General features: G+C 62.3%; 1 protein-coding gene across 1 annotated transcript in view; it reads right to left on the minus strand.

The window, feature by feature from the left end:
- Positions 1-1,003: 1,003 nt before the first annotated feature.
- LOC111153448 (solute carrier family 6 member 3) overlaps positions 1,004-20,623 on the minus strand; it is a 34,234-nt gene continuing 14,614 nt past the window's right edge. Inside the window, exons 5-14 of the mRNA XM_022512471.1 lie at positions 19,799-19,933; positions 15,413-15,516; positions 14,125-14,249; positions 11,448-11,560; positions 10,191-10,319; positions 9,449-9,548; positions 6,979-7,079; positions 5,593-5,760; positions 4,567-4,638; positions 1,004-1,359 (exon numbers count right to left, since the gene is read on the minus strand). Of these exons, the coding sequence (XP_022368179.1) occupies positions 1,336-1,359; positions 4,567-4,638; positions 5,593-5,760; positions 6,979-7,079; positions 9,449-9,548; positions 10,191-10,319; positions 11,448-11,560; positions 14,125-14,249; positions 15,413-15,516; positions 19,799-19,933 (1,071 nt within the window). The 3' untranslated portion in view covers positions 1,004-1,335. The remainder of the gene's footprint in view (positions 1,360-4,566; positions 4,639-5,592; positions 5,761-6,978; positions 7,080-9,448; positions 9,549-10,190; positions 10,320-11,447; positions 11,561-14,124; positions 14,250-15,412; positions 15,517-19,798; positions 19,934-20,623) is intronic.

Raw genomic sequence — 20,623 nt, forward strand, 5'->3', positions numbered from 1 at the left:
GGGGAACCACAGCTTGAGCCAAGAAAGGCGCCCACACAGCTACGGTCCATTTTCCCACATGGATTTATTGTTGCCGACGACTCACGTGAGGTGCCGACTACGGATACAGACAGACAGACAGACGCTGACGACACCGCTATCTACACAGAGCACTCAGGGTGCCGGCCCCCGCCATCCACGAGCTGGTTCCCTGAGCGGCCAGCTCCTCAGCCCTGGGCACCAAGGGCCCCTCGCAGGCGATGGCCGCACGGGGTCACACAGCACGACCTCTCGGGGCCCGGGGTACAGGCTGCGTGCAGCCTCTGGGTTCTGGCGGCCAGGTCCCCTTCAGGGCAACGCCAGCGTGCAGGGAGCAGCGTGGCTGCCGTCCTCCCTTGGTGCTGCCAACATGCGCACAAATGGCAACTGGGACATCACGGAGAGGTCTTCAGAAGCCAGCCCTGCCTCCTGAGAATGGGTCTCGGCTCACAGGTAGACAAGATTTGAAACAGCCGTTCCCCAACATGGATGGTGCTGCTGCGGGGGGGACGTGACCCGAGGAACAGAAGCCCCAGCAGCGGCTTCCTTCCCAGGTCCCGGGACCCCAGGCCACCTGCCGCGGGCTCCTGGCAGGGTCAGGGCCTGGGCGTGAGGGGCACACGCCCCTGCCTCCTGGGGCCGGGGATCTGCAGCGAGGTGGCCGTGACTGTGCGGCCCACGTTGGGCAGGGGTGGCGGCAGCGTGCATGGACCCCCGTTGTGTTTCTGTCCGCTAGAAGGAAGTACAGAGCGTCCCCATCACATACACTGGGACCCTGGGCAGGTTCCGCGCACACGAGGTGCATGGTGTGGGGACACGTGGTGGCCCCACTTTATTGCCTTTTGTGGTTTCCCCAGGGCACCTTCTACACAATTAGGCAACATATGACATGTGGCTCTTCTAGTTGGAGCAAAATAAAATACCCAGGAAGTCACGAGCCCTGGGCTGTCAGCTGCCACGATCACCACTTTTCTTCTCAGCACATGGGTGACAGCAAGACCCGCACTCGGGGCAGCTGGCGGGGGGTGGCGGTGGGAGGGAGTGGGCTCGGCACAAACAGAACACGGACGGACGGCTTCTACCTGCAGGAAGGGGCACGGATCTACGTTACGTGGTCACAGAGACAAGCACGACGGCCAGTCCTCTCCCGGTGGCAAAGGAAGGGCGCACGGAGCCGGGAGGCAGAGGCTCCGTGTGGTTCTGGGAGAGCAGGAGTCCCACAGCCGGCGGCCCCGCCTTTCTCTCTCAGCTCAGGGTCTCTTCTTTGCGGGCATCTCTCCTGCGCTGGGGTGGCCGTCCGGGCCCCCTGCCCGCCGGCTACACCAGGAGCCAGTGGCGAAGCTAGGAAGGAAACAGGTTTCTTCAGAAGCAAAGCAGGGGGCGACCTGGCTCCCAGCGGCTCCTGGCTGCCCACCCAACAAGTTCTGGGAGACGCCGCGCAGCCCAGGAAGCTCAGGTCTGATGCCCATGTGAACCTTCCAGAAACCCGCCTCACGCACACACCCTTAAGTTAAATACGTAGATGTGAACGACCTTCAGCCTGTGCAGACGCGTACGAGTAGGTCTGCAGGCAAAGCGCAGAGAGCACTGCTGCCGCGAGGGCCCGGCGGGGAGCAGCAGCCACCGCGGCCCCGGGGGTAGGGGCACATCTGAGGCGGGACAGATGGTGGGGGGCAGACCAGGGATGGCCCGAGGCCCCCTTCTGTCGCCTCCCTGGGGCCTCTGCTCCCACCCCAGGGCAAGGCTGTACCCACACTTGTGTCTCACTTGGTATGAGCTCCAAGCGCGCCGGGGAGGCCGCGCTCACCGCTCGGGGAGGCCAAGAGTGACCAGCGCGGGTGTGGAGTTCGCCGGCAGATGCGGCTGCCCACTACTGTGCGGCTGTCGCTTCCGTGTGGCTCTGAGCACGAGCCGTGCGGTCACGAAGAACGGCGAGAACCGAGGGTGAATGCTTCAGACCGAGCGCCACAGGCCCTGTCCCGAAACAGCTACGCCCGGGGTAGGAAGAGGCCCGACCCCCTGCAGCCGGCACACGGCTGCCCCCGGTCTCCCAGAGACCCGGGGCTGGGCTCCCCAGGGGCCGCATCGGGGCGGGCAGCCCCCGCCCAGCAGGGCCATGTAGGGCACGCAGGTGGGACGGAGCTGGCCCTAGAGCTCCACGGGGACGCCCCACTGCAGACCGATGGACTTTTTGGGAACACAGAAGTATCTCCAGATGCAAGGAGACGATGGGGGCAGGGGGCATGCGGACCAGAGCAGGAGAGTGTTTGCCTCGGGGGTGGATGGGGGAGCCTCAGGCTGCGCACGGGAGTTACGATCAGTGTGAACTTTCTGTGCGGAAGTTCAAGCGGTTTGATTTTTGGATAAATGACTCAAAGCAGCTGTGTGTGCACTGACAAGAAGGTGTTGCACGACGGTACACCCGAGTCACCACACTCACCAAACTCCTGAGAGACCATGAGAACCCGAGGGCAGGGCAAGTGTCACACAGCAGAGCCCCGAGGGGAGCCGCGCAGGAGGCAAGGTTGCGAGGCACGACTGCGACGTTCCCCAGACAGACAAAACACATGGATGTGCAGGCCCCGGACATAGGCACGGTCTCCAAGCGGCAGCCAAGGGGCGCCAAGAACGCATGAGAACGTGCAGTCTCACAGTGCCGGAGACAGTGCTTGAGACCCTCCTTCCTGAGAGGGGCCAAAGGAAGACGTTTCTGGACACACAAGAGTGGGGAAGTCGATCAAGAGATCTCCTTAAAGGAAAGTCTGAAGGATGTTTGATGTTAAAGCCAGAAAATGATGCTCAAAGGAAAGACGTAGATGTCAAAAAGTCGGGTGGAGAACTAAGTAGTCTCGTGCACGTTAACCCAGAGAGCGTTTCTGTACAACAGAGCATAATTGTAACAGTGCCTAGTTTGTGGGTTAGAAAAGACAGAAATGGAGCACTGGGCACTAACAGCATGATAACTAGCAGGAGAAGTCCTAAGCCCTTGTGACGTTCAGGACGGGGTTGAGATACTGTGTCACTTCACGCGTGCAAAGGGAGGCTCGTATGTCACAATTCCAAAGATAACTGTAAAGGAGTGACGTACAGGTCTGTAAGCAAGTACATGAGTGTGTAAGTTCCAAACAGAGAGAAAACATTAAAAAAGGGGGGAAAAGCAAATCCCCCAAAGAGCAATCCATATAAAGGTAAGAAAGGAAAAAATACACATTAAAAATGCAGCAAAAAGAGTTAAAAAGCCTATAATCAAGCTGAAAATACCAATAATCACAACAGATGTAAAGGGACTCATCTTTGTCAGTACAAAGTCCCAGGCGTGTACTGAAGACGGCTGCGTTCTGAGATCGTGGCAAAGGCGAACACAGAAACACTGTAGAAGGTGCTTCCTGCAAACTCAGGGGAAACCTGCTGCAAGTACCACGTCGGACCAGAGGACTGTCAGCGCAAAAGCAGCGCGAGGGAGAAGGGATGTGGGAGGGGAGACGCGGCCACCCCAGACGTGTGGTTACCCCGGAAAGCAGCTGCACGATATATAAAGCAAAAAACTGGGGGGATGATGGGGGGACACCTGGACAAGTTCGCTACAGCGTGCAAACCCGTCCCAGTTCTCACCGGAAGGAGAGCTGAAGTCAGCGACGTGCTGCTCGATTTGAGCGGCAAGGCCACCAGTGCGACGTGACAGGCACAAGGAGGAGCGTGTGGCACCAACTACAGGACCCACCTGCATCCACAGATGTGCATCCCGTCTGCCATGGTGGGTCAGGGGCTCTGCCACTCCGAAGTCCTCATGTGCCCCCGAGAGCACGTGACCAGATGCAATCATATCAGACTCTGATCCCCAAAACATCCACGAAACATCCCCATAGATTTGGGGATTTGAAAGCAAACTTCAAGCAACTCACGGTGGACAAAATCACAATGAAAACTAAAATCCCCTTAACACCAAAGGATAAGGACAAGGCTGTGCTAAGTGTGGCCACTGCGCCCCAGACAAGGCCTTGAGAGCTTCTACTGGGAAAGAAGAGAGCTTGAGAACGAGGGACCTAAGGTCTCATTTGGGGAGTTAGCACAAGTACAAGCGAGCAAATCCAAGGAAGGGACGGACCCAATCCTGCCACGGGCCTGGTGAGACCTCCACCCTCTCCCACTGGAGGCCCCTGGCCTCCTGGCTCTCTGCAGCCCCCCACCCCAACAGTTTGCAGCAGCCTGAGTGACCCCTGGGGTCGGGGTCTGACAGAGCACCTCAACATCCCAACCCCGTGAGGGCAAGGCTCAGAGCTGTTTCGGGCCCTCTCCCTCCACCACTTCAAGCCTCTCCCCACTTCTGCTTCCTCTTTCTCCCAAGCTTTCTCATTCTGCCTACTGCGTGCCCCCCATCAGTTCAGGGGTCCCCGGAGGGTGGCCCCAGGCGACCCCTGGGACAGGTGCACCAGCATTCTCCCGCCTTCCCCAGCGCAGCTTTGTGGCCCGCAGGGGCCCACCGCCTAGGAGCTTGGGGAAGGCCTCTGAGTCCTCCCTGCGGAGGGCGGCAGGGCGGCCCGCACTCACCCTGAACTGACGCACCTCCCCGCTGTCCACCAGCTCCCGCTCCTGCTCCGGGGTGATGGCGTAGGCCAATTTCTGGAAGAGAAGGACAGGCCGTGGGCAGCAGTGCGCTCCGCAAGGCCGGGCCCCTGCTGACAGCGGTCAGATGCTGGGGCTGAGGGCTGGGCCTCCCCAGACCCTGCGGCCGAGCTCAGTGCAGGGAGGACAAGCCGCTGTCTCTGTAGCACGCTTGCCACGGGCTCTGAGCAAGGGCGCACGGCATGCAGGCCCCCGGGAGTCTCGAGGCCAGGGGACCCTGGGGCGGGGGCTGGCTCAGAGTCCGGCCCCTCGGCTGCAGGCCGCGCCTCCGTCCCCCCACCCCAGGGGCCTTGGCTGGGCCCTGCGGGCATGGAGAAGCGTGGGAGGGGGGTCCCCACTGCGTGGTGCATCCTGCTTTGCGGCCCCCCACGTCCCGCCCTCCCTGGAGCCCCTGGGACCCCGCCGGCCCAGGCTTGCCCGGACTGCCGAGGACCGCTGTGCGGGGGTAGCCGTGGGTGCCGCCGCAGGACCAGGCTGCCCGTGGGCCCGGGAAACACGCGGGCGTGCGGGGCGCTCCTTCCGCGGAGGCCGGCGCCAGGGGGAGAAGCGGTGCCCGGGGGACCGGCCCCCGCCGCCCCCGTCCACGTGGCCTCGCCCGCGCCGCCGCCCGCCCGCCGCAGCCAGAGGAGCGCGCGTGAGCGCGCGTGAGCGCAGACTTGGGCAGACGCGCACAGGCGTGCGCGGGAAGGACGGGTGGACACGCACGCGCACGGCCACGGGCGCACGCACGCGGACACGCAACGTGGATGCGCATGGGCGCGCGCGCACAGAAGGACGCGCACGCGCACGCACGCCCGGCCCTCTCCGGCCCGCCCCTGCCGCGGGCTCGTCCTCCACCGAGGCCACTGCCCGCGCCGGCCCTCCCCGCGAGTCAGTCCGGAGTGGGCGCCCGCCCGCCCGCGCTGCGGGGTCCCCGCGGCCAGGGCGGGGCAGGCCCGCGTGCGCACGCACCTCCCGCAGGGAGCCGGGCAGGCTGCAGAACTTGTAGGCGGCGTAGATGGGCACCATGGACATGGAGGACGTGGCGATGGCCCAGCCCAGCGCGTTGGCCCACTCGGGGAAGACGTAGGCTCCGTAGTGCGGGGGCCTGAAGGTCACGATGCTCACCACGACCACAAACTGCAACCGAGGGCGGCTCTCAGCCGGCGGCGGGCAGGTGGGACCCGGTGCCCGGTTCACCCGGAGGGTCTCCCCGACTCGGCCGCTCTGGGGTCCGGGTCCTGCAGGCGGGGGCGGGGATGCCCATGGCCCACGCCCACCCCCGTGTGCGGTGCCTCCCAGGTGGTCATGCTGGGGAGACCCCGCCTGGCTTATCCGACGTCCACACCAGCCCCTCAGCCCTCCGAGCACAGCCCGCATGAACGTGCTGGAAGCAGGCCCCAGGCGTGGGGTGGGGCCTCGGGAGCACCCGAGTGTCCGGGCTCAGCTCAGGGAGACACTGCCGGTCATGGCAGCTGCGGGAATCTGGCTCCCTCCCTCCATGCCTGCCTGCCTCTCTGTCTCTGTGTCTGCTTCTCCGTCTGTCTCTGCCTCCCCATCTCTGTCTTTCTCTCTTGTCTCTCCATCTTGTCTGTCTCTGTCTGTCTCTGCCTCTCTGTCTCTGTCTCTCCGTCTCCTCTGTCTCTGTCTCTGCCTCTCACTAGCTGGGTCGGGGCAGGACATCGAACTCATCTGTTGCGGGTCCCAGACATGCCAGGGGTCAGGGAGACATGCATCTCTGTGAGTAGCTCCTGCAGCTCTCTGCTCAGAGCAGGACAATCCTTGAACGGCCCCTGGGGTCACCTGTCCAGACTGGGCAGGACACATCAGGCTCTGTGAGCCACACGAGGACGGCGTCTGCTGCTGTTGGTGGGAAGCAGCTGTGGGCCATGGTAAGGGGATCTGCGTGGCCCTGTTCTAATGAGGCCGGTGGCCGGCAGCCTTGGCCCATGGGCTTGGGCTGGTGTCCTCTGGCTCCAAGGAGAAGCACCAGGCGGCTAGTAGACGTGCTCTCAGCGGCTGTGCTGTGACAGCATCTGAGTCACTCCTGTTTTTGGCATTTGAGTCCTCGAGCCCCCCTCCCCCTAGAAGTCTCAATTCCATGACTGTCCTCAGGGGAGGAACCAGCCACTGGCCGCTGGCCATGCTCAGCTCTGGCCTCCCTCTGTGGCAGAGCTGCGAGGCATGGGGTAGAATCCCTGTGGGTCCTCCGTGAGGTTTCTCAGTGGGTCCAGAGGGTGGGGGCCACCTTCCGGGGACCACGGAGGATTGTACGGGACAGCCCCCTCCCTAGCTGCACAGGAGCAGAGAGCCAGTGTGTGCGGCCTCGGGGGACCTGGGCGGTCGGGGGGTGCTTACCAGGAGGAAGCAGGGGCTGACGAACTTCCAGCACAGCCTCCAGTAGAGGCTGGGCCGCTGCCCAGTCATCTGCTTGATGTCCTCGCTGAACTGCCTCACGCCTGTGGTACGGGAGCCATGCGGCCAGTCAGGACGGCGCCCAGCCCGCCAGGGGTCCCCCCCCCACTTCCTGTAGCTCCTCCCCGCCAGACCTCCCGGGAGCCTGCTGGCTGGGTCCCCACGCGTGTTCACTGTGGCCACACCTCAACCTGACTCATGTGCCCCGAGCGCCCTGCCCTCTCTCCCTCCTCTTCCTCCCACAGCCCTTCCTCTCATGCCCTGGGCTGTCCTGTCTCCCCTCTGCCGGAACTACTGCTTTTTTTCTCTTAAAAAAAATTCTGGTTAAATGCACAACATACAAAGTTACCATTTGAGCCATTTTTACGTGTGGTTTTACGTGTGGTGCTCGGAGGCGCTGACTCACACTGCTGTACGGCTGTCACCACCATGGGACGGTTCTGGCTAGAACCGTCCCATCTCCCCGGACAGAAGCGCCATCACCGTGCAGCGCTGACTCTCCCCTCCCCCGCCACGGCTGCAGTCACACCAGCACATCACGCTGTCACGCTGTCACATTCTGTCTCCCGGGCGTGCAGTCCTATGGGGTTTGTCCTATTACGGCCGGCTTATCTCACTCAGCATGGTGTTCTCAAGGCTTCCCTGTGTCCTGGCAGGTGTGAGAGTGTCCTTCCTTTCAAGGCTGTATTTGCCATCATTACTTCTTAAGGAGAGCTACTTCTAGAGCTACTTCTAGAGCTACTTCTAGCTACTTCCAGAAGCTCAGTGAACTGGCACTTTCTCTAGGACATCTCGCCGGTGATTTCTCTCACCATTGAGTCTGGCCTGGCTTCCGCTCAGACGACCACAGCTGGTCCACTGAGCCCTGGGTGAGCCTTGCGGGTGTCACACTGGGGACCCGTCGGGAAGACTCCTCCGTTCAGAATTCCCTCTGTGCACACCAACCCCATCATCAGAACCCCGGACACGGAGATGGACCAGGGGTGCACGAGAAGGGAGAAGGGTGAACCCAAGGCCAGTCCCTGGGCCCCTCTGGACTCGGCCCCACGAGTGGTCAGGGCAGTCCACGGCCCCTCTCGGCGCTGGGCTGTTGGTTCGAAGACCATCAGGGACCCTAGGTGCACAGAGAGCCTGACACACTCTGATGCATCGTGCAAGAAACACAGACTGCGTTTGGGTCAGGGATGGGAATAGCCGTTTGGGGAAACCACATGGACTCCGTCTCCCGAGGGTCTGGGGTGCGCATGGTCGCCAGCGTCCCTCCCACCATCGCCAGGCTCATAACCGAGGGACGCTTTTGGGGCACTTCCTCTCTTTCCCTGGGGGGTTTCCTTTGGGGACAAGGGACAGAGCCCCATTCTAAAGGATCAAGTATTGATTCCAGGTGTTAATAAAAGCACAGAATGCAGTATCTCCCTTTCCTGTACAAAAGAAACTAGAATTGAAAATCTGTTCCAAAAATATGAGCTATATGTCGGGGGCAACCTCTCGAAGCCGACATGCTTCTTCAGGCCACACTGCCCCAGCCCTGAGGCCGAGGCCGTGTGCCCTGCGTGACACTGGGGTTCCCACGGGGCCGGTGGGGGGGGAGCCGGCGCAGCACAGCAGGCCGTGAGCTCAGGGCCGGGGCTCCCAGCCAGGGAGGGGTGCGCCCGTTCCCAGAGCTGTCCCTGCCGACTGTCTGGAGGGGCCCGGTCGGGTGCTCTCTCCTTCCGGCGCAGAGGGTCAGCACGTGGGGAAGGAACAGGGCCTTCTCCGGCTCGGGGGCCCGCGGCAGTCACAGTGACCAGGATGATTTGGGGGCCTGGCAGGGGCGGGACAACCGTGGCTGCAGGCGGCCCCGTCTCACCTGGGGGCTGGCCACCCGCCAGAGGAGTTCCGAGTTCTAACTCAGGAGCCAGTGGCCGGCAGGCCAGCGGTGGCGGAGACGGCGAAGGCTCTGCCCCTGTGAGGAGCTGGCATGTGAGCCACGGTGCTGTAAAGTGTGCCAATCCGCCCCCACCTTGTGAACTGCATTGCTGGTCCTGGTCCCCAGTGAGGAACAGGCCTGTTTCTGGGCGGACGGCGGGGACCTCCCCTCCACTGGCCCCCGTGAGCCATTCTCCCTCAGCGACCACGAGGCCGTGGGCCCGGCACAATCGGGTGGCTACACAGAATAGTTCTGACCACGGTAAGCATCTTGGGGTGCCCCGGCTAACTGTGCTCATCGATGCGGCGAAGCAGACCCTTTCCAGCCTCCTGTCCTCGCGGTGCCGTGGCAGCCACCGCTCGAAGCTTCCCAGAGCTGACGTGTCAGGAAGGAGGCAGCACAGGGACCGTGCAAGGACGCCAGCCGGCTGGTCACAGCGACGGCACCGCGGCCGGGTCTGCTCCCTGTGGACGCACCGTGGCTCCGGAGAGGCTTCGCCCTTACCGTAGAACCAGGCCACCCCGATGGCCTCGACGAGCACTCCGAAGAGGATGGACGTGCCGGCCGCAAAGTGGTCCAGCAGCGTGAAGACATAAATGCCGCCCTGGAAGACGGGCGCCCGCTGAACTCGGGGTGCTGGGCACAGCACGCCTCCCTGGGGAGCCCGCAGAGATGCTCTCCCCAGGGAGACGCCAGGCCCAGTTTAAACTGGACCCAGCTCACAGACATAGTCTGTCTTACTCCCCATAGAGTCTGATAGGAGCCGCTGGAATTCAGTCCATGCACAGCTTCTCACAGATGTGCCTTTTGCACGGGACTGGGAAGGACGCGCCCCCCCCGCCCCCCGGCCCTGGCACTCCGGCTGCAATCCGAGGGGGAAAGCAATAAAAATTGCAGCGGCCAAACTTGGGAGTGACTCTGTGGGAGGGAAGGTGGCCCAGCCCCGCTCCCCATGGTCAGGCCTCCCCTGGCCCCGCAGATCCAACAGGGAGGTGCTCAGCCCAGGCTGCTTCCAAGGGGGCCGTCCGGGAGCAAAAGGACCATGGACCACGGCTATGCCACGTGTGACCACAGCTGCTCCTGGTGGCCACGGCCACCCTGTGCGACCACACAGTCCCACACGTGACCACGGCGACCCGCATATCATTCCAAGTCGCGGTCCGCCGCTCTCAGTCAGTGCCAGCTGGGCTGCCCGACCCCAAATGCTGACGCGACCTCGCCTGGCGCAGCGAGTGCTGGTACGTACGTTGGTGACGCAGAAGAGTGAGAGGAGGAAAGTGGCCAGGACGACGAAGAGGGTGAAGAGCTCCCGGTGCCGGTGCAGCAGCTGGAACTCGTCCACCAGCCCGGTGATCACTGACTCCATTCCGCCCATCTGCAGCCAACAGAGCAGGGGCGCTGCGGGGCGGGGCGCGCTTTGTGTCCAGTCCAGCGGACTTACAGCCGGGGCATGGGCGCGAGTTGGGGGCCGCACAGCGTCTGGGACACAGGGTGCCCTGCGTGCAAGCCCTCGGCCATTGGAGCGGGGACACAGGGGGGGACGCCGTCCCCGACAGGATGTGCTCAGCAGCCCTGCAGCCCACGTGGGTAATGTGGCACCGTCTGCCGATGTCACCACAAAACCCCAGCCCGGCCCGCCTACCCCAAACACATGTTCCCCACAGCAGGGCCTTAGTCTGCTCTTGGGGAGGACCTGGCGTGGCCTGGGGCGCAGCCTTCCTGACTCTGAGTGTTGTCGTGATGGGGGTCCTCCAAGCCTCCTGCCCTGCGTGGTGACCCTCCTTGCCCTCCTCCTCTAGGACGTGCTGTTCATCCCAGGCAGACGTGTGGTCCAGGGCCGTGGCCCCCCAGCAGTCGTCGACCAGGCTGCCAGGGAGTGGGATGTGTGGTTCTCTACACTTTCCGGGAAGCTCTGGGGGATGGGGCACCCATGGCCACTCATGGGGACCCTGAGGTCTCAGCTGTTGGTCCTGAGCAGGCAGTGGGGACCCAGGAGCCTGAGGAAGCCCGCATTCTGCTTCCTCAGCTCACTGCCCCACAGTCGCGCACATGTACCTGCGAGCACACGCACACCCAGAGGGTCGCACCCGGTATACTCAGTGGGCGGGGCCTGGGCTGCGGCCGGAGCCCTTGCTGGCCTGCTGTGGGTGCAGCCATCCTTCCTGGGGGCTCTGGGGTCAAGGAAAGCGGGAGGGACCGGCCCTGGCTCTGGGCAGTCCTCACTACATTCCCCGCGCTGTCCTCCCACTACTGGCCTGTGTGCGCGTGTCAGGGTCTGTGGTGACCTGGGCAGAGGGCACGGTGGCCACCCCGAGGGAAGGAAGAGGGTTTGGTCCAACACCCCACCCAGGAAGGGCCCCGAGCACTTGTGGGGCCCCTCTTCCCACCATGCGGGGCCCCCCCTTGGGGTCGCCTGGGTTTGCCTGCCCTGTGAGGGCGGTGGGGAGGGGCGTGGCTGTGCCGCGCAGGGCCCCCTGGCATGCGAGGTGCCCAGGTCACTCACGGCGCTGTCGATCCCCAGGGTGAGCAGCATGATGAAGAAAATGACGGCCCAGGCCGAGGACAGCGGGAGCGTGGCCAGCGCCTCCGGGTAGATGATGAAGATCAGCCCAGGCCCTGCAGACGGGTCGTCCTGTTGCCGCCACCACAGCCTCCGCTCCCCGCGGGGAGATGACCAGCCCCGCCAGCGCCCGCCCTCCGGGGGGGTCCTCTCTCCGCGGAACGCAGGGGACACCAGGCCGGGACTCCAGGTCATGGAAAGCTGACGTCCGCTGGAGGCCCGCACCTTGTTCCTCTGGGTCCTTCTGGTCTGTGTGGGGCTGTGGGAGCCGGGGGTGGTGGGGGTGGAACCAACCCAGAGGTGGGGGGGCTACCTGCCCGCCGCCCTGAACAACCTCCCACAGGCCTCCTGGTCTGTTCTCTGCACGTAATAGACACGTGTGCGCCCCCACACCTGTGCTCTCACACATGCACACACACGCACGCAGGCTGACACGTGTACACATCTGTGCTGACGCGCGCACACGCTCCCACTCACTGCAGTACATTTAGCAACCCGTGAATATTTGTCCGTGCCAGTAATTACTCTGCATCTGATCGTTAAAAACCACGTGAAGAACATGGAAATGCTCAGCTCGGCGAGTGCGGGAAGGGGGCAGGTTTCTGTGCACGCGGCCGCTCCTGGGACCATTCCCTGCTGGGACACAGGGAGCGGGGCCGCTGCGTGGAAGACAGGCATGCTGGCAGGTGCGCCGCCCCTGCACCCCACCATGGGGTCTGGGTGGGCGCGGGGGGCCGTGGGCCGGAGGGGGCGAGGGGGTGGGGCCGTGGGGAGGGGGCGAGGGGGCAGGGGTGAAGACGGTGTGGGCCTCCGCCGGACTTGTGGCCGTTTGGCCGTGATGACCCCAAAGCAAAAACATTCCCACCGGAAGCTGTAATCCATCTCAGGGTCACTTTTAGAAGATGGGCCTGCCTAAGTCACTCGCACGGTCTCCCGCGCCGTTACGCACGAGGACAGAGCTTCCCCACTCTCTCCACTCTCAGTGGGGCCGCGGCGGGAGCCAGCCGGTGGGATCGGGGCTTTGAGGCGTCTTTACAGAGAGCAGAGCCGAGCTCAGGCCTGGGCTCTCCGCAGTTCCCGCCCGCAGGCGAGAGTCACCGTCCCCGCACGGGGCGGATGGAAGCTCATTCCGGACGATCTGAAGCCTCCACGCCACGAGCCGCAGACCCCGGGGAAGAGGCAGGTCGGCTCCGCGGAACGTGACGTCCGTGTCCTCGCCCTTCAATTCCGTACCTGAGCTAACATTTCACCCTGTTTTCTTGAGAATTAGAGCTGTAAATGACATTTACTTTACTGGTCGCGGAAATGCACAGAAGATGCTCACTGCACTTCCAGGGCTAATGGAGGTTTCGTAAGCCGCTGCTATTTATCGTAAAAAAGGGCAGAAGCACGGGAAATGCATAAAAGCAGCAGTGAGTAAATTTCACTGCTCTGTATTTATTTGCTTTATGTTCCCATTCTCCTGCTTTTATTGGATTTCTTTCCTGGAGGCAAGAATGCGGACTTAGGAAGCACGCGCCCAGCCTCTGCTTTCCCTCCCAGTCCCGGGGGGCGGGACCTCTGCTTCCTACTTCCCAAGTGGGATCCAAAGGTGTAGCGCACAAGAGCCAGGAGTCACATGGAGGCTACGGGCAGGGCGGCCCTCTGCTCCCCTCGGCCCCTCGCTGAGCAGCCAGCCGGCCCCACTCAGAAGTAAAAAGACTCAGGAGGAGATGAGTCAGTGACACCCACGTGGGCTCTTCTGAGCCTGAGGCAGCCCCAGGAGACGAGGGGCCTTTTCAGAGAAAGTGGAGGGGCGAGGACAGCCTCCAGGGGAAGAGCCCTCCCCACTAACCCCCAGAATGATCTGACGCAGGCCAGGGCTTGCGGTGATCTCAGGAGACCCCGGGGTCCCGGACTGACCCAGTGCCACGGCTTTCCTCCCACACACGAGGACCGAGCAGCCCCACGAGTGCCCAGGGGGCCCCTTCCGCACCCCACGCCTACACTTGGCCTCCTCCCAGGGCCCAGCCTGCTCGCTGGGTCACCTGTGCCCACTCCCCCTGCCCACTTCTGCACGCAGACAGCTGGTGTGTGCGGCCGGCTGGGCGAGCGGGCTGGGAACAAGGGTCTCTGTTGTCTGCGTGCCCAAGGTTTCATGATTCCTCTGGTTATTACCCAAAGCCCACCTACGTATGTTGCGATCACTGGGGGTTTGGAGGGAAAAGCTTTGGCGCTAATGAAAGGCTTGTGTGCGAATCCACTGGGTTTCTCCCCGGCCTTGCTCTCCCACCCTGCCGGCTGCGTGGCTCGGAAGCGGTCAGGGCTCCCTCCCTGAGCTGTGTGGGCCCCTTCCCCAGTGTAAACAAAGACAAGGCCTGCCCTGAGGCCGTGAACCACAGCCTGTCCTGCAGCCCCAGGGCCTCTGCACGGAGCTGGTGGCTAACGGGGCAGGGGTGGGGTGTGGTGGGTGTGTCGCTGCCCTGGAGGCTGTATCCTTCTGCGCACTGCCCCCCCCATCCCGAACACAGTGACTCGGTCTCAGGGCCCGCACGTCTCCCTCCTACTGTGTGGGGAAAACACTCGGGGGGACTGGGTGGACACGGCTGTGGGGACGGTGGCCTGCCCTAGGGGGACTCACCGTCCTTGGCCACGTCCCCGATGGGCACGCTGTGCTTCTGGGCCATGTACCCCAGGAAGGAGAAGACCACGAAGCCGGAGGAGAAGCTCGTCAGGGAGTTGACAGACGTGGTGATGACCGCGTCTCTGGGAAACAAGACACACGTCCCAGCCACACGCTGCAGGAGGGGTCACTCCCTCCCTTTGTCCTCGATGCACCCCGTCCGGGGTCAGGCGGGCTTTGGAGGGTGCTCTTCCGGGGGCTCCCTGGCCCCTCCTGTGGGTGGCACTGCAGACAGGCCCGTGCCCAGGGTGGCAGGACCCCCATCGGAGTGGCTCTAGGCTCCGGGTGTGTGCAGGCTTTGGCCCAGGCGGACCCCTGGTGGCCAGCCACGCGCGTCTGCCCGGGAGCCAAGGGCTTCTGACATCAGGACTCGGTGCAAAGGTGGGATGGTCTGCACTGGCAGTGTGGGGGCCCTGGGCGGGCAAACGGAAACCAACGGGGTCCCCACCCACGCTCAGCAGGGGGATGTCTGGCAGGGTGTCTAGATGGCTTGCGCAGACCTGGGAGAAATGCGGTTTTGGGGATGTCTGGTGGGGCCCCGATGCTATGCGTCTGTGTGTTCCCGGCCTGGGGGACCCCACTCGGAAGGCTGAGAACTCAGAGGGCCAGAGGGAAGTAGAGGTGGGGGAGCAGGGCTGCCGGAGTGGAAGGACGTGTGCCGAGCGCCCAGACCCTGGGGGACTCAAGCAGAGGCTGCCCCCCGTGTGGGGTGCCCACTTTGCTATGCATGCTTTGTATTTTTACCGCATTTTCTGTCCTCATGATGTGAAGGAAATAAACACAAGACCGTAAAGGTCAGAGAAAGCGGGTCCCAGACGGACTCACTTTTGTTTTTAGATGGACTTTGGTCCAGCCTTTGGCCGCAGGTCAGCCTGCCCTGGAGCCCAGTGCCCTGAGCACCCCAGGGAGGCCTGGCCCTGGGCACCAGGAGGCAGCGGCAGCTGGGGCCCGGCAGCGGATGGAGGAGGGGGCAGAGGTCGGGGCCCTTGGTGGTGACTCCGGGAGGTGGTGAACACCTTCATCTGCTAGTACTTTCCTTAGAGCAAGAACCAAATTGCCTGTAGCCCACGGTCCGGCTCAGAGGCCCCACGAGCATGGCGTGTCCCCCTCCCCGTGTCTGGGGACATGTCATGTCAGAAGTCAGTGGCCCAAAACAATGAATACTGTTACGCTGAAATAAATTTAAAAAATTAAAAAAAAAAAAAGAAGAAGTCTGTGGCCTGGCAGACCCTGCGGTGGGACTTACCGATAGCAGTTGTTGGTGAATTTATTGTAGCTGGAGAAGGCGATGAGCACCCCGAACCCAACGCCCAGCGAGAAGCACACCTGGGTGGCGGCATCTATCCACACCTGTGCGGAGCCAGACAAGAGAGGTGACCTCAGGGGTGTGCAGGGCCTGGGACACCAGCTGTCACAGGGCCGCCAAGGGCTCCACGGGAGAGGGGGGCTGACACACAAGATCGTCATCAACGAGCCGTCTGAGCCACGCGATCGGGGCAAATGCCGTCTCGGGGATGCGCCCGCCGCGTTCCCCGGCCCGAGAAAGGCTCACGGAGGGGCGCTGTCTGGGTGCTTCGTTGGCGATTTCTCCGGAACGGCAGCACCGCTCTGCGCACGGCCAGACTTGCAGGTCACGTATGATGATGCTACGGACATGGCCGCCTCGGTCAGACGTGCCCACGGATGTCCGCGTCTTTCCCACGGCGTTTAAAGCCACAGGCTCACGGTACGCACATGGCGATACCTGCGGAGAGGCCGTGAAGCCCGGAGAGCGCATGTGCTCGCCCGGGGCAGCGCGGCTGGGGCGCACAAGTGCTGAGTGTAAGCCCGCGGCTCCTAGCTGCACCAACGTGGTATTTAAAAAGCCATAACTGGGGCGCCTGGGTGGCTCAGTGGGTTAAGCCTCTGCCTTCGGCTCAGGTCATGGTCTCAGGGTCCTGGGATTGAGCCCCGCATCGGGCTCTCTGCTCAGTGGGGAGCCTGCTTCCTCCCCTCTCTCTGCCTGCCTCTCTGCCTGCTTGTGATCTCTGTCTGTCAGATAAATAAATAAAATCTTTAAAAAAAAAAATAAAAAGCCATAACTGTTCCTGTCAGGGTGATGCAGAGACCACCCGGGGATGTGGGCACTGCCTCGCCCCTACACAGCCCCGGGTGGGGGTGGAAAGCAGCTGAACCCCCCCCCACCACCGGCATCACCCCCAGGAGGACCACACCTGCTATCTGAGGGCTCTGGGAGCTGGCTGGCCCTGGGGACTGCCCCTGAGCGTCCAGACAGCCCACGGTGCAGGCCTGTGGGTGAGAACCCTCAGGCCGTGACAGCAGAGCTCGGCTGGGAATGCCCCAGGGTGACTGGCCTCAGTATGACCTCACAAGGGAGCCGGACAGGATGCAGCAGAGGAGGCCGGAACCCAGGGCTGCCGGGCAGTGCCACCGGCCCGCGCACCAGGGCCAGCCGAGCCTCTGTCCTTCAGGCAGCCTGCCCGGAGTCTCGGGATCACCCCGCTGTCAGGGACACTGTGTTCCAGGCAGTGGACTAGGACTCAGTGTGCAGCCTCAAGTAGCTGAGGGGCGAATGGGCCAAGGGGCCTCGGCTCTGCCGTCCCGCTTGTGCTGGCCATCAGTCAGCTCGCTTGGCCACTGCAGGCAGGGGCCATAGTCCTGGGAGAGCCCTGCCCCTGCTTTGCGCCTGGCCCTTGCCAAGTCAGTGCCCACCCCTGAGACTTTGCACATGTGAGGCCCCCTCCGAGATGCGCCTCCCGGACAAGTGTCCGGGCCATTGCTCACTGCCGCCCTGAGCACCCAGCTCTGGACCTGGTCCGGGGCCCATCCTGGAACCCACCTGGCAGTCTCTCTGGGCCCACCTGGAACCGCCTTCCTCCACCACTGGGCCCCTCCTCTCCTGCTGGAATGGGAGCCCTCCGGGATGGGACTTTGTGCCCCAGCCCAGACCTGTCCCACCCTGTGCGACTGCCCCAAGGGCTGCAGGCGAGCGAACGAGGGTCTGGATGCCATCTAAGGATGCTGACCCCTAACGGGGAACCCTTGTCCATACAGGGATCCAGAAACAGATCCCCAGGATGCAGGGCAGCCTCTGTGTCAGAGCAGAGCAAGGTCCAGAGTGCCAGGGATGTTGTGGGAAGAGACACAGCAGATGTCCCTTCTGTCCTGTCTGCTCTGGAAGGGCCCCTGTGTGGCACCTCTGCTCCTGCCCTGCCCTAGACCAGCGGGGATGCTGGCCAGGCGTCCAGCCTGCGGCGGGCTCCATCAGGTCACTCCGGACCGAACCCCAGGGGATGGGTGAGGGTCAGGCCTGGGATAGGGCTGGGGAGCCCTTGACTTGATCAGGGCCAGCTCCTGCAGCTGTGTCCCTGGGGGCATCTGGGGCGCCTTCCTCCAACAGCTAAGCCCCAGAGAAGGATGCCTAGGACCACTTGATCTCTCGATGGGGTCACCAAGAGTCTGGGGGTGGAAGAATGGACAGCACCTGGGCCAGAAGGAACCCCGGGAGGACACCCCAGGATGACCCCAAGCCAGTGAGGTGCCGCCCCTGCGCTATCCAAAGGTCAGCCAGGACCCTGCAGCAGGACAAGGAATGGCTCCACCCTCTGGACTGGGGATCACATGGGCCTGCCCCTTTGGGACCGCAGGCTCACTGGAGCCCAGGGGTTGTAGGCTTGCTCTGTCCTGGTCTATGCCCCTTCCTAGCCCCGAGCTGACAGGTGGTTGGAGAGGACAAGACACACTGGTTTGCGAAGATATCCGTCATCTGCCACCCATCGACTATGTGTTCATCGATCACCTACCTATGCACATAGTTATCCAACCGTCTATCATCTGTCCGTCCATCATCTATGCATCTGTCTGTCCATCCGTCATCCACTCACCCATCCATCCATCACCTGTGTATCCAGCCATCTGCCCATCCATCCATCCATCATCTGCCCATCCATCATGTATACATCTGTCCGTCCATCCGTCATCTGTCTATCCATCACCCATCTATCCGTCTGTCCATCCATCATCCAACTATCATCATAATCTATGTATTCACCCGTCTATCGTCTGTCTGTCCATCTGTCTGTCCATCCATCCAATATCTATCTCTGTGTACCCATCGCCTTTCACCTTCTACCTGTCCTCTATTGTCTAATTTCTGACAGCCTCGTCTGTCATTTACTCTTCTCTGCTTCACACGTGAGCCTCTTTGCGCACGCACGGGCACCAATCTAGCTTCCTCCTGTGCGCTGCCTGGTTTTCCTGCCCAAGCACCAGCCTCCTTATGTTGCCCTCATGTTATTTTCTTTGATTTCCTCATCATGGCCTCTGGCCACTGACCCCACAGCCACTCCCCCTGCAAGCATATCTGCGGCAGCCCTTGGCTTCCTGGCGCATGGACACTGTCTTCCCTTGCCCGTGCAGAGCACGTATCTGCTGTTCTCTTGGCCTCATTGCCTGTCCTTGCATGGACTTCCCAGTGGCTCACTCAGGGCCATTTTCCCTGCCCTTGTCCATGGGTGCCTCCTTCTGCTGCTCCCCCACTCCTGGGGACTTCCTGGGGGCTACAAGCCACACTTGCTTCCCCTTCTATCTGTTCCTACCCATTTCCACTTCAGGGCTGTGCCTTCCTCCATCCTGGTGGGTGCCACACCCGACTCCCCAACACCTAGTGGTTCTGGGTAATGATCCTCCAAACATCCCCCTGTCCCCAGCTTCGTGCCGCCCACACCCCAGCTACCCTTCCCCATTATGTCTCATGGTCCTGCCACAGTGAGTCCCCTGGGTAGCCACTGGAGTCCCCACCATCTGCCAAAATCGAGGGCACCTGCATTTTCCATGATCTCCTGAGAATGCTACTTTTTCCATCATCCCTGCTGCCTCCGGCCAATGGTCACTCACATTTCTGGGCCCTGTTTCCCTAAAATGCTGCTGCCCCTTCTCTCCCCCTCTCTTGGGAGACCTCTGTCTGTCCCATGGCCTGGCCAAGTCCCCTCTCTTCCATAGGCCGTCTCTGAGTACTGTGGTACAGAATGATCATTCTCTTTGTCGAAAAAGTGTGTGGACCACCTGCAGACTTAGTATTTGATGTGAGTGAGTTAACTCCCTCCCTCGTGCCATGGGCGCCATGAGTGTCTCACCAGCGAGCTTTGGCTTCCTGGGGAGGGAGCCCTGGTTCACGTAGCCAAGATGAACCAGAGCCGGAGCTCAGACCTGCCCTCCAGGTGAGCGGCCGCGCTTCCTGGCACAGGCTGGGCAGCCCAACGGCGCTCGTCAGAGGAAGCTGAGAGGCTTCCTCCGGGAAGGGGGATGGGTCGAGGGAAAGATGCCCACTGGAAGCAGCCTTTCAGTCTGTTCTCATAGGAACACAGCAGGGCTCTCCTCCCTGAACTTTCTCATTTGGTCCACTCAGCTCCCGGCTATGCCCATGTCACCCGACGGTGAGCCCTGCTTGGTGGGGTCCCACGTGCAGCCAGTCTGCCCGGGCTGCCTGCACGTGCCACATCTACAGGCTCAGTCAGAAGTTCCGGCCCAGCTGCTGCCTCCGGGATCTCCTGCCCCAGAACACAGTAGTCCCATGGCGTGGAGCCTGCCCGTGCGTGTGGCCCAGCGGGCCGCGAGCGGAGGGCGTACTCACAGAAGACTCGCAGAGCCGACGGAAGTCTACGCTCAGGTACGCTCTGATGCCATCGATGGCCCCAGGGAGAGTGATTCCTCGCAGAAGCAGGGCGAAGAGGACCACGTACGGCATGGTGGCCGTGACCCACACAACCTGGGAGAGCACAGCGTCATCAGGCGGCACCAGCCACCCGCTGGCAGGGCGGCCTCAGGGTCACCCTGGTGGGTGGTCTTTTGCTGGGAAGCCCATCATCCCAAACATTTGCAGGGTGCTGGCTCAGCAAAGGTCCCTGCAGAGGGTGTTGCCACTCTCCATCCCGAAACTATCCCAGGGATAGAAATGGGACAGATAATCTGGCAAAGAAGGGACATTCTTCTTCTGCATTTGGTCTGCAGCAACGGGCGGGGAGGGGGGTGCTGAGTTCCTGAGGAGTGGGACGCACTGAATTTTCACTGGTTGTGCAAATACACACCCATGTGGTGTGTAAATAGTGGGCCCTGGGTTGGGGGCAGGGAGTAGCCTGTCCTTACTGAGGCTCTGGGTGTCGGCCCTTCACTAGCCATATATAGCAAACAATGGGCACATTTTGGTCAAAATTGCTTTGGGTGCCCAGATAAAAACCAAAATATTTTCATCAGTAAAAAACTATTTATGTTGTGCTTGTGGTCATGCTGGAAACACCCTGCTGTGAGGGCCTTCCCTTGACACCATGATTAACCACGGCCAATGGTTGCTCCCCAACCTACCACGGCCACCTGTCCACTCCCCAACCTACCACGGCCCAACTCTCCACTCCCCAACCTACCACGGCCCAACTCTCCACTCCCCAACCTACCACGGCCC

Source organism: Enhydra lutris, unplaced genomic scaffold, assembly GCF_002288905.1.
Source record: "Enhydra lutris kenyoni isolate GAN:26980312 unplaced genomic scaffold, ASM228890v2 scaffoldscaffold32, whole genome shotgun sequence".
Taxonomy (NCBI): domain Eukaryota; kingdom Metazoa; phylum Chordata; class Mammalia; order Carnivora; family Mustelidae; genus Enhydra; species Enhydra lutris.